Below are 13576 nucleotides of genomic sequence, written 5' to 3' on the forward strand. Positions count from 1 at the left end.
ATTTGTGCCAGTATGTTCTGCCTTCCCTTGTGTTGCCATGGATGAACTATCTGCTTTTATACAAGTCATTTCTCCCACTTTTGGGCAGGATTCTGTTTGTCCTGGCTTCCTCAGGGACCTCACTGTTGGAATCCTCTCTTTTCTCAGTTTCCCTTCTCCATTGGGGCATCATATTAGCGTATGTTATGGACTGAATATTTGTGTCCCCCCCATTCATATGTTGAGCCCTAACCTCACCCTGCAAAGTGATGGTATTTGGAGATGGGGCCTTTTGGAGGTAATAAGTTTAGATAAAGTCATGAGGGTGGACCTCATGATAGTAATAGTACTCTTAAAAGAAGAGATACCAGACAGCTTGTTCTCTCTCTACTACATGAAGACATAGCAAGAAGGTAGCTGTAAAAAAGCTGGTAAGAAAGGTCTCACCAGAACCTGACCATGCTGACACGCTGATCCTAGACTTCTAGCCTCCAGAACTGTGAGAAAATAAATTTCTGTTGTTTCAGTCACCCAGTGTATAGTATTTTGTTATGGCAGCCTGAGCTGACTAATACCGCATAGCATACCAAACATGCTCTATATAATCGTGCCCATTCTAAAACAGACCACAGCCATTAACACAAACCATCTCTTGACCTTCTCTCTCAGCTTCCGTTAGTTTCTTTTCCTCATTATAACACTTCGAAAGGGCTGCTTATAGCTGCTGTCTCCAAGTTTTTCTATTTTCTCATTTCCTATTGTAATTGTTATTCTCTTAACCCAGAAAAATCCTTTCCCCGCAGACCTGTGTGGCTTTTCCCCTTAATTTCTTAAATGTCACTGTCTCAGTGAGGCTCTGCCTGAGCACGCCTTTTAAGACTGCATCTTACCTACCACTGTACTTTCTTTTCCCTTTGCCTGCCTTAATTTTACTCACAACATTATCACTAGGAGTTTGTGTTTGTTTTCTTTTATTGCCTGACAAATTACCACAAACTTAGCAACTTAAAACCACACATTTATTATCACAGTTTCCATGGGTTAGGTGTCTGGATGCAGCTAGCTGGGTGTTGTGATCAAGGACTCTAAAGGCTGCAGTAAAGGTGTTGCTGAGCTGAATTCTTACCTGGGGACCTGACTAGGGCAGAGTCCTCTTCAGGCTCTCTCAGGCTGTTGCAAGATTTCTTCCTTTGTAGCTGAGTGACAGGGCTGATCGTTGATTTCCCTCATATAGTTTAATGTTTCTGTTTATCTCCTTTTGCTTACCCAGTATATGATGTTTGCCTCTGCTATGTGTTACAGCTGGCTAAGCTGTGAGACTATTTTAGGATATATGGTCTTTTGACAGGGTCACGTGATGCTTTAAAAAATATTAATGAGCCATGTAAGATGATCATTATTCATTGTCTGAACATCTTCTGATTATTTGAACTATCTCTTCTAATGAATCTGAAAGATACCTTTGTGCTTCAGACAAAAATAAGTAATAAGACTAAAAGGTATGTCCTCTTAAATGGGGCAGCTAGATTTTAAGCTCCTCAAAGATGAGTCTGTTTGTGCATTCCATAATGCCTAATACCCTTTTTTCGCCCTGAATTTTTATTGCACACAGCCTTAGTGATTGATTGATTTTTTTTTCATTGTGTTAATCATGTTCCCTTAAGTTTTTAATGTTCAATGCTCCTGAGAGCTAAGTGCTTTACATTTCTTAGAGAAAGATAAGAATAGTTTTGGGATTGATATATACACACTACTATATATAAAATAGATAACTAATAATGACCTGTTATATAACATAAGGAACTGTATCCAATACTCTATAATGATCTATATGGCAATAGAATATAGAAAAGTGTGGATATATAATATATATATATCTATGTATATCTGACTTTGCCATATAGCAGAAACTAACACAATGTTTTAAATCAACTATACCCTAATAAAAATTAATTAAGAAAAAGAATGTCTTTGGGATTTAATAAAGTATGTCATGGGTTTTAAAACTTACTTTTTTGAGAAGATAACCACATCTGATTAATATTATCTTGATAAAAAGAACAGAAACTAACATTGTAATGTTGTCTTTCCCTCCTCTTCAATCTGTTCTGCTGCTGTTAATAAAGCCAAGTTTGTCTGACTTGATGAAACAGATGGTGACTGATCTATCACTAGAAGGCATTTTCCACCGCCTCTGCTGCACATGACAGGATTTCAGTTATGGGGTTTGGGGGTTAAAATTCAATTAATTTCAGGATTTCTAATATTATAGTTCATTGAGTAATTTTGATGGTAAGATCTATTTTTTAAAATTTTAAATGAAACAAAGGTGAATATTCTTAATGATAAAAGGTGCAGTTCACAAAGAAGATAGACATCATAAACCACTGGACACCTAACAACAAAGAACAGAGATAAATAAAAAATGAAGAAATGTAAGGGAGAAGAAAAAAACATATAATCATAGTGAAACATATTAACATTTCTCTGAGAATATTTTATCAAGTGAAGAAAAAATAACAGCATCTTGAATGATGTCATTAATAATCTAAATATAATAGACTTACATTTAATTAATTTATATTAATCTTGTATCCTATACAAGTATATTTAAAATTTTGTATCTCATACATTGTTATTAGATATCCATAGGACATTTAGAAAAACTGGCAAAAAAAATTACTAAATTTCAAAAAGTAGAATTCTTTTTTTGTGTGTGTGATTCAGTTATATGTATACACATGTTATTTTTGAAATTATTTTCCATTATAGGTTATCACAAAATACTGACTATAGTTCCCTGTGCTATGCAGTACACCTTTGTTGCTTGTTGCATATCTATTTTTTTAAATTAGAAATCTAGCATTCTACTCATATTAAGTCAAACAAGTGGAATCAAAATGTCATAAATTTTTAGTTAGGCAAAAATTCATAAGTTTTCAAAATACATATTATACATATTATTTGTATATATGCATACAGAAGCTTTTCTACTATGCTTGAAAACATCTTGAGAGGACTTCAAAAAAAGGAGAAATTGGAAAATATAAACTAAATGAAATGGGAGCACTGAATATCAAATAGAAAAAGTGAAACAAATTAGATAAAAGTAAAAGATAGTCCAGTTATTCTTATCATGGCTGCTCATTAAAACATATCTGGAGCTCTGGAGAAAAAAAAAAAAAGCAGTACCTGGGCATTTGTATTTTTCAAAAAATTCCAAGATAATTTTGATATGCATTTGGATTTTAAAAAGTGATTACAGGTTTTTCTATTAAATGGTAGTTTTGGTGATACAGAGTTCTATTATTTTTCTGTTGACCAGTCAAGATATAGTGGTATTAAGTGAGTAATAGTTACATAATCACAATAGTAAAAGATGTTTTATGAGTTTTCACAATCAATAACCAGACAAAAAATAAAAGATGATTACAATTGCAAGCCATAATGGGAACATGATTAACCTAACATGCATCCCTGGTGGCTCAGACATAAGGAATCTGCCTGCATTATGAGAGACCTGTGTTTGATCCGTGGGTTGGGAAGATACCTCAGATGAGAGCATGGGAACCCACACCAGTATTGTTGCCTGGAGAATCTGCATGGACAGAGGAACCTGGTGGGCTGCAGTCCATGGGGTTGCAAAACGTCAGACACTATTGAGCGACTAGGCAGGCACGCACATAAAATAATTACTTAGAATGGGAATGGCATGGGTCAAGCAGAGAGATGGGGTAAATGGAAGTGCATACATGCTTGTGTTTTCATTGCTCAGACAGTCTGTATCTTTAGGTTGGTGCATTTAATGTACTTATTGATATATATGACCTTGTTATAATTTTCTTAATTGTTTTGGGTTTTCTTTCTGTAGGTCTTTTCCTTCTCTTGTTTCTGCCTAGACAAGTTCCTTTAGCATTTGTTGTAAAGCTGGTTTGGTGGTATTGAATTCTTTTAACTTTTGCTTGTCTGGAGAGCATTTGATTTCTCCATCAAGTCTGAAGGAGAGTCTTGCTGGGTAGAGTATTCTTGGTTGTATGTTCTTCCCTTTCATCACTTTAAATATATTGTGCCATTCCCTTCTGGCTTGTAGAGTTTCTGTTGAGAAATCAGCTGATAGCCTGATGGGAGTTCCCTTGTATGTTGTGATTTTTCCCTTGTTGCTTTTAATATTTTATCTCTGTCTTTAATTTTTGTCAGGTTGATTACTATGTGTCTTGGTGTGTTCCTCCTTGGGTTTATCCTGCTGGAAATCTCTGTGCTTCCTGAACTTGATTGACTATTTCCTTTTCTATGTTTGGGAAGTTTTTAGCTATTATCTCTTCAAATATTTTCCCAAGTCCTTTTTCTCTCTCTTCTTCTGGGACTCCTCTAATGCAAATGTTGTTGCATTTAATGTTGTCCCAGAGGACTCTTAGGCTGTCTTCATTTTTTGCATTTTTATTTTTTTCTATATTCTATTCTGTGGCAGTGATTTCCACCTTTCTCTCCTCCAGGTCATTTATCCATGCTTCTGTCTCAGTTATTCTGTTATGGATTCCTTCTTGTGTATTACTTATTACTGTTTGTTTGTTCTTTAGTTCTTTTATGTCTTTGGTAAACATTTCTTGCATCTTCTCAATCTTTGCCTCTATTCTTTTACCAAGATCCTGGATCATCTTCACTGTCGTTATGCTGAATTCTTTTTTCTGGAAGATTGCCAATCTCTACTTCATTTAGTTGTTTTTCTGGGGTTTTATCTTGTCCCTTCATCTGGGACATAACTTTCTGCTTTATCATGGTTATTGATTTTCTGTAATTGGTTTTGTTTTAGTTGCTGTGGGTTTGTGGTTCTTCTCACTTCTTCTGTCTACCCTCTGGTAGAGGAGGCTAAGAGGCTTGTGTAAGCTTTCTGATGGGAGGGACTGATGGTGGGAAAAACTGGGTCTTGCTCTGGTGGGCAGGGCCTTGCTCAGTAAAGCTTTAATCCAGTCATCTGTTGATGGTTGGCATGGGCTCTCTCCCTGGTAGTTTTTTGGCCTGAGGCGACCCAGCCCTTGGGGCTTGTTGTTGTTGTTGTTCAGTCCCTCAGTCATGTCCAACTCTTTGCAACCCTTGGACTGCAGCACGCCAGGCTTCCCTGTCTTTCACCATCTCCCAGAGCTTGCTCAAACTCATGTCCATTGAGTCAGTAATGCCATCCAACCATCTCATCCTCTGTCGACCCCATCTCCTCCTGTCTTCAATCTTTCCCAGCATCAGGGTCTTTTCTAGTGAGTCAGCTCTTCGCATCAGGTGGCCAAAGAATTGGAGCTTTAGCATCAGCATCAGTGCTTTCAGTGAATGTTCAAGACTGATTTCCTGTAGGAGTGACTGGTTTGATTTCCTTGCAGTCCAAGGGACTCTCAAGTCTTCTCCAGCACCATCAAAAGCATCAGTTCTTCAGCACTCAGCTTTCCAGTCCAAGTCTCACGTCCATACATCACTACTGCAAAAACCATAGCTTTGATTATACACTTACATTGGTAAAGTGATGTCTCTGTTTTTTAATATGCTGTCTAGGTTGGTCATAGTTTTTCTTCCAAGAAGCAAGTATCTTTTAATTTCATGGCTGCAGTCACCATCTGCAGTGATTTTGGAACCCAAGAAAATAAATTCTCTCACTGTTTCTATTGTTTCCCCATCTATTTACCATGAAGTGTTGGGACTGGATGCCATTATCTTCCTTTTTTGAATGTTGAGTTTTAAGCCAGCTTTTTCACTTTCCTCTTTCACTTTCATCAAGAGGCTCTTTAGTTCTTGTTTGTTTTCTGCCATAAGAGTGGTGTCATCTGCATATCTGAAGTTACTGATATTTCTCCCAGAAGAGTTGGTTCCAGCTTGTGCTTCATCCAGCCTGTCATTTTGCATAATGTACTCTGCCTAGAAGTTAAATAAGCAGGGTGACAATATACAGCCTTGATGTACTCCTTTCCCAATTGAACCTGTCTGTTGTTCCATGTCTGGTTCTGTCTGGTTCTTTCTTGACCTGGATACAGGTTTCACAAGAGGCAGGTAAGGTGGTCTGGTATTCCCATCTCATTAAGAATTCTCCACAGCTTGTTGTTCCACACAGTCAAAGGCTGTAGTCAGTGACGCAGAAGTAGATGTTTTTCTGGAATTCTCTTGGTTTTTCTATGATCCAACGGATGTTGGCAATTTGATCTCTGATTCTTCTGCTTTTCTAAATCCATCTTGAACATCTGAAAGTTCTCGGTTCACGTGCTGTTCAAGCCTAGTTTGAAGAATTTTGAGCATTACCTCGCTAGCATGTGAGATGAGTGCAATTGTGTGGTAGTATGAACATTCTTTGGCATTGCCCTTCTTTGAGATTGGAATGAAAACTGACCTTTTCCAGTCCTGTGGCCACTGCTGAGTTTTCCAAATTTGCTGGCCTATTGAGTGCAGCACTTTCACAGCATCATCTGTTAGGATTTGAAATAACTCAGCTGGAATTTCATCACCTCCACTATCTTTGTTCCTAGTGATGCTTCCTGTGGTCCACTTAACTTTGCACTCCAGGATGTCTGGTTCTAGGTGAGTGATCACACCATCATGGTTATCTGGGTCATTAAGATTGTTTTTGTATAGTTCTTCTATGTATTCTTGCCACCTCTTAATATCTTCTGCTTCTGTTAGGTCTCTACATTTCTGTCCTTTATTGTGCCCATCTTTGAATGAAATGTTCCCTTGGTATCTCTAATTTTCTTGAAGAAATCTCTAGTCTTTCCCATTCTGTTCTTTTCCTCTATTTCTTTGCATTTTCACTGAGGAAGGCTTTCTTATCTCTCCTTGCTATTCTTTGGAACTTTGTGTTCAGATGGCTGTGTTTTTCCTTTTCTCCTTTACTTTTCACTTCTCTCTTCTCAGCTATTTGTAAGTCCTCCTCAGACAACCATTTTGCCTTTTTGTGTTTCTTTTTCTTGGGGATGGTTTTGATCACAGCCTCCTGTACAGTGTTACAAGTCTCTGTCCATAGCTCTTCAGGCATTCTGTCTATCAGATCTAATTCCTTGAATCTATTTGTTACTTCCACTGTGTAATCGTTAAGGGATTTGATTTAGTTCATACCTGAATGGCCTAGTGGTTTTCCCTGCATTCTTCAATTTAATCTGAATTTGGCAATAAGAAGTTCATGATCAAAGCCCCAGTCAGCTCCCAGTCTTGTTTTTGCTGACCATATAGAGCTTCTCCATTTTTGGCTGCAAAGAATATAATCATCTGACTTCATTAGTGACCATCTGGTGATGCCCATGTGTAGAGTCGTCTGTTGTGTTGTTGGAAGAGGTTGTTTGCTGTGACCAGTGTATTCTGTTGGCAAAACTCTGTTACCTTTGCCCTGCTTCATTTTGTACTCCAAGTCCAAATTGCCTATTACTCCAGGTATCTCTTGAATTCCTACTTTTGCTTTCCAGTTCCCTGTGATGAAAAGGACATCATTTTTTTTTTTTTTTTTTTGGTGTTCTAGAAGGTCTTGTAGGTCTTCATAGAACTGTTCAACTTCACCTTCTTTGGCATTAGTGGTTGGGGCATATTCTTGGATTTCTGTGACATTGAATAGTTTGCCTTTGAAGTGAACTGAGATCATTCTGTCATTTTTGAGATTGCACCCAAGTACTGCATTTTGGACTCTTTTATGAGGCCTCTCCATTTCTTCTAAGGGATTCTTGCCACAGTATTATAATGGTCATCTGAATTAAATTCATCCTTTCTGGTCCATTTTAGTTCACTGATTCCTAAAATGGCAGTGTTCACTCTTGCCATCTCCTGTTTGACCACTTCCAATTTGCCTTGATTCGTGGATCTAACATTCCAGGTTCCCATGCAGTATCGTTCTTTACAGCATTGGACTTTACTTTTCACCACCAGACACATCCACAACTGGGCATTGTTTCTGCTTTGGCACAGCCTCTTCATTTCTTCTGGAGCTGTTTCTCCACTCTTCTCCAGTAGCATATTGGGCACCTATCGACCTGGGGAGTTCGTCTTTCATTGTCATATCTTTTTGCCTTTTCATACTGTTCATGGGATTCTTAAAGCAAAAATGCTGAATTGGTTTGCCATTCCCTTCTCCAGTGGACCATGTTTTGTCAGAACTCTCCACCATGACCTGTCTTGGGTATCCATACATGGCATGGCTCATAGTTTCATTGAGTTAGACAAGGCTGTGATCTATGTGATCAGTTTGGTTAGTTTTCTGTGATTGTAGTTTTTATTCTGTCTGCCCTCTGATGGATGAGGATAAGAGCCTTGTGGAAGCTTCCTGATGGGAGGGGCTGGCTGTGGGAAAAACTGGATCTTACTCTGCTGGGCAGGTCATGCTCAGTAAATCTTTAAGCCATCTCACCTCAGCTTCTTTGTCTTTGGACGTGGGCTATCTTTTTTTTTGCTAGATTCCAGTGTCCTCCTGTTGAAGGTTGTGATTTTGATGCTCTCGCAGGAGGAGATGAGTGCATGTCATTCTACTTGAACCTGAAGCTAATATCTATATTTTTTAATGTGTGGTAAATTAAATTTGTGGAGGGCTTATGAGTATTTTAACTTTTTATCTAAGCTAGAGTCTTACTTATTAAACAGTCCTTTCCACCAACATATACCCAAGTAAATCTTCAGCTCAATAATTTTTTTGTTGTTGTTTCCTTGATAGGTTTATTTAAATTCTGTGTATGTTTCCATATAAATTTTGAAATTATTTCTTCTAGTTCTGTGAAAAATGCCATTGATATTTTGATAGGGATTGCATTGAGTCTGCAGATTGCTCTGAGTCCTAACCACTAGACTGACAGGGAATTCCAAGTATGGTCATTTTAACAATATTAATTCTTCCAGTTTAAGAACACAGCATATCTTTCAATCTGTTTGTGTCATCTTCAGTTTATTTCATCATTGTCTTATAGTTTTCTGAGTACAGGTTTTACTTCCTTAGGTAGGTTTATTCCTTGGTATTTTATTATGTGGTGATAAATGGGATTGATTCCTTAATTTCTCTTTTTGATACTTCATTGTGACTCTTAGAAATGCAACGGATTTCTGTATATTAATTTTTTATCTGGCAACTTTACTGAATTCATTGATGAGTGCTAGTAATTTGCTGATAGTGTCTTAAGGGTTTTCTGTGAATAGTGTCATGTCATATGGAAACGGTGACAATATGTATTTCCTTTATTTTTCTTCTCTGATTGCTGTGGCTGGGACTTCCACAACTGTATTGAATACGTTTGATTAGAATGGACAGCCTATCTTGTTCCTGATCTTAGGGGAAATGTTTTCAGCTTTTCACTGTTCAGTCTGAAGTTAACTTTGGGTTAACTGCCTGGCGTGTAGCGGTTCATGGGGTCACAAAGAGTCGGACACAGCTGAGCGACTGAACTGAACTGATAGTCGATTAACAATGTTGTGATAGTTTCAGTTGAAAGTGAAGGGAACTAGCCATACATATTCATGTATCCATTCTCCCCAAAACCCCCTTCTTATCCAGGCAGTCATGCAACACTGAGTCGAGTTCCTGGTGCTATCCAGTAGGGCCTGGTTGGTTATCCATTTTAAATATAGCATTGTGTACATGACCATCCCAAACTCCCTACCTCTCTTCCCCTTCAGCAACCTTAAGTTCTAAGTCTGTTACTCCTCTAACTTTTTTCTTTTCTTTTAAAATATTTTTGGTGGTGCCAGTCCTTTGATTTCCATACAAATTTTGTCAGTTTCTACCAAAAAAAAAAAAACCCCTGCTGTGATTTTGATAATGTTTACATATTATCTCTACAGATCAACTTGAGAAGAATTGTACATTAGTAATAGTTGGTCTTCTTATCTACAGAAGTGGTATACTTCTCTTTTTATTTAGGTTTTCTTGCTCTGAGCAGTGTTTCATCATTTTCAGTGTACACAATTTAAGTTTATCTTCCTAATGTAAAACGTATTTACAAAAATTGCATTTCTAATTATTGATAACATATAGAAATAGAGTTGATTTTTGAATTTTGATCGTTAATCTCATGATCTTGCTTATCAGTTCTAGCAGCCTTTTTGGTTAGTTTTCTCCGAATTTTGTGAATAAAGACAGTTTTACTTCTTCCTTTCTAATCTGTATGCCTTTTATTTTTTTCCCTTACCCAATATATTGCAAATACTAGGACATCTAGTACAATTTGTTGAGTAGAAATGATGAGAGCAGATGTTCTTGTATTGCTCCCAGTTTTACGGGAAAAGCATTGTCTTTCACCACTATATATGATATAAGTTGAAGGTTTATCATAGAGTCACTCAACTTGATCATGTGATGTGTATTCCCTTTTATTTTTCCTATTTCTGTGTGTTGAGAGTGTTATTTTTCCTCCATGAATTAGTGTTTACTTTTGTCAAGTGCTTTTTCTGCATATAGTGAGATAATTATGTAGGTTTTCTTTTTCATTCTGTTATCAATAATATGATGAAATGCAGTTACTGATTTTTCCAATGTTAAACCCACTTCTCTTTGCTGGGATAAACTCCACTCAGTCAAAACTTGTTTTTTAACATATTGCTGGATTAAGTTTAAAGGTGTTTGCATCTTTGTTTATGAAATATATTCATGTATAGCTTTTTTATGTCTTTGGTTTTGGTGTCTGGCTAATAATAATGCTCTAATACAATGAGATCATTTTTTCCTTAATTTTCTGAAACAGTTTGTGAAGGATTGGTGCTATTTCTTCCTTAAATATTTGGTAAAATTCATCAGTAAAGCCATCTAGGCTAGGATTTTAGTTACAGTTTTAGGGTTTTGTTTTGTCCTTTGGTGAGAAGATTTCAAATTGTGAATTCAGCATCTTTAATAGATGTAGAGCTATGCAGGTTTTCTATTTCCTCCTTTGTCAGTTGTTTTGAAATTATCTTCTAAGGGATTTAACATACATTGTTGAATTGATTGGGATAAAATTGTTCATGATATTCCCCAGTTCCTTTGTTGTTTATGGGATCTGTAGTAATGTCCTATCTTTCATTCTTGATAACGATAATTTGTGTTTTCTGTCTAAATGTTTTTGATCACTCTAGATCATCAATTTTATCGATCTTTTCAAAAATAGCTTTTGGATCCCTTGATTTCTTGATTTTTTTTTTTTTTGTATTTTATTTCATTGGTTTTTATTCTCCCTCTTATCTCTTTAATGTGAGTTCTTTTTGCTCTTCTTTTACTTGATGCTTCAGGTCGAAGCTTAAACCATTGATTTGCAACCTTTCTTCTTTCTTGATGTATTGCATCTAAAGCTATACATTTCCTTCTAAGCACTCATGTAGCTACAACCCCCCAAGTTTGATGTTTTGTTTTTATTTTGCTTCAGTTTGACATATTTAAAATTTTCTCTTGTAATTTAGAAGTGTTTTTGATTAGTTTATAAATACTTGAGAATTTTTTCTCTTTATAGTACTGATTTCTAGTTTAATTCTTTGTGGTTTTAGAGTTTTAGACAGTAAATAGATAAAAGTGTTGAGGCTGCTTCACTTGAGGGGGGAGCTAGTGGGAATGGGAGAAGGGGCTAGATTGCTTTGGTTGTGGAGGCTCTCTGACTTTCCTTTTTGACTCCTTAGGGGCTCTCAGGTATGTTAAGGGTTTTTATGGTACATAATCTGAAACTACTGACATAGGTTGTGCAGTAAATTTGGGAAGGTGAAAATGATACTAGGTGGAGAAGGTACTTGGAGGAAGGTTGTGCAGTAAATTTGGGAAGGTGAAAATGATACTAGGTGGAGAAGGTACTTGGAGGAAAACAGCTAGGGCATGGTTAAGTGCTTTGTCTCAGAGTAAGTACTTAACGAGATCTACTGTGTAAATCAGATATCTGAGTAAATGAGCCTTCAGGAGAAACATACATTATGTAGTATAGATTAAGAATGAATACTAAGATGGAAAAGAGGCAGAAATGTTTGTCCAGTTCAGATGAAAATATTTGCACCTATACACACTTCTCAGAAACACATAATTTCATTGTTTCTTAGAGATTGAGATTTTTTTCCATAAATGTTATTTTATTATTTTCCTTTATGTACTTTTCACCATTGAGGATGAAGCACTATAAAAGAGATAGTTCCTGTTAAATAAGATAAAATTGTTTAGGCCTTTCAACAAAATTCTTAGAACTAAGTAAAATAATTACCAGTGCCTATTGGTATACCTGTAAATATCTTAAGTGGGCATAAAGGTGGTTCCCAAAAACTGCCTAAATGCCTTCTCATCATAAGAACATACTATGGCCCATGAGCCAAGAATGGATTTTACATTTTTAAAGGGTTATAAGAAAAAAACCCAACACAAAACCAAGAAAAATCTGTATCAGAGGCTGTGTGGTCCGCAAAGCTTACTTGGTCCTTTACAGGAAAACTTTGCTGCATCCTGACTTAGAATAAGAAGAATTTTTTAAAAAAGGTTTGTCTTATCCTTTCAGATCTCTTCAGAATGGAGAAGAGGATAACAGTGCCAGATAACAGGGCTTCTTTCTTATCCAAGCTAGCATCTGGTTTCAGAGTCTTTTGAGTCTTTTCTGTACAGGGAGGACCCTGGTGTATTGAAGTGGGGGAGTTTGGCTTCAATCTGTATTTGAAAACCACCTTTGTGTAGAGAATATTGATAATCAGCACATGGTCCATTTATCCTTCATGAATGGTATCATTTAGAGTAATAAGCATCATTTTATTAGTAGATTTAGATTTAGTTCTGTACTATATATAAAAACTTTATATATATGTATTTTTATATATAGGTTAATTTTTAAAGCTTCTGTTCAAACCACTTAAATTTTGAATTGTGTGTGTACAAATTAATTTTATATTGGCCTATATATTTTTACAGGATGATTGTCTTTTGAAAGTGTGGTATCCTATGACTGGTTGGAAGTCTTCAATTATACCTCAGGATCATCATGAAGTGAAAAGGAGACAGGCGTCTACTCAGTTTTCCTTTGTGTATTTGGCACATCCACGAGCTGTAACAGGTTTTTCATGGCGTAAAACTAGCAAGTATATGCCCAGGTTAGACAAATGTGTCATATAACTTCATTTTGTATACTTAGATGTTTATAAAAATAATGAAAACAAAAGTTCTTTTGATTGATACGGTGACAGTTAAGAGCATAGATTCTGGGTGTTAACTGCCTGAATTCAGATTCTGCTGTTGTTACCAGCTTTGTGAACTTTTGACTAAATTTCTTAAACTCTCTTTGCCGCTGTAGATGAGGGTAGCAATAGTACCTACCTCAGAGAGTTGTAGGAGACTAAAATACGTGAGTGCGTGTGAATGCTTATACAGGCCTTTGCACATTGTGTGTGCCCAGGCAGCATTAGCTAGTATCGTCAGGATTAGCAGCAGCAATAGATTCTAAGAAGCAAATGTTTGCAGGTAACAGAAAAGCACACATTAAGGAAGAATAAAACATAGTAATAAACTGTTAGTCATCCACACGCTGGGAAAGCGTCATCACATACAGTGAATGAAGTGTCCCAACTTTTTCTTAAGGCTAGCAACAGAAACTTATCAAATTTTTCCTCATTGTTTCAGCATCTTTTAAAAGCATTTGAAAGATTAAGCAAGCTATAAAATAGCCTAAACAAA

At 36.5% G+C, this 13576-nt stretch overlaps 1 protein-coding gene across 9 annotated transcripts in view; it reads left to right on the top strand.

The window, feature by feature from the left end:
- Positions 1-13576, top strand: part of DMXL2 (Dmx like 2) — a 150011-nt gene that overhangs the window by 52668 nt on the left and 83767 nt on the right. For all 9 annotated transcript variants that reach the window (XR_014059101.1, XR_014059102.1, XR_014059100.1 and 6 more), the window contains exon 7: positions 12818-12996. Coding sequence is in view for 6 of the 9 variants with exons in the window: in XM_081508231.1 (XP_081364357.1) it covers positions 12818-12996 (179 nt within the window). In the remaining 3 variants the exon portion in view is untranslated. The remainder of the gene's footprint in view (positions 1-12817; positions 12997-13576) is intronic.

Source organism: Giraffa tippelskirchi, chromosome 7 (assembly GCF_054371585.1).
Source record: "Giraffa tippelskirchi isolate mGirTip1 chromosome 7, T2T-mGirTip1v1.2.pri, whole genome shotgun sequence".
Lineage (NCBI taxonomy): Eukaryota > Metazoa > Chordata > Mammalia > Artiodactyla > Giraffidae > Giraffa > Giraffa tippelskirchi.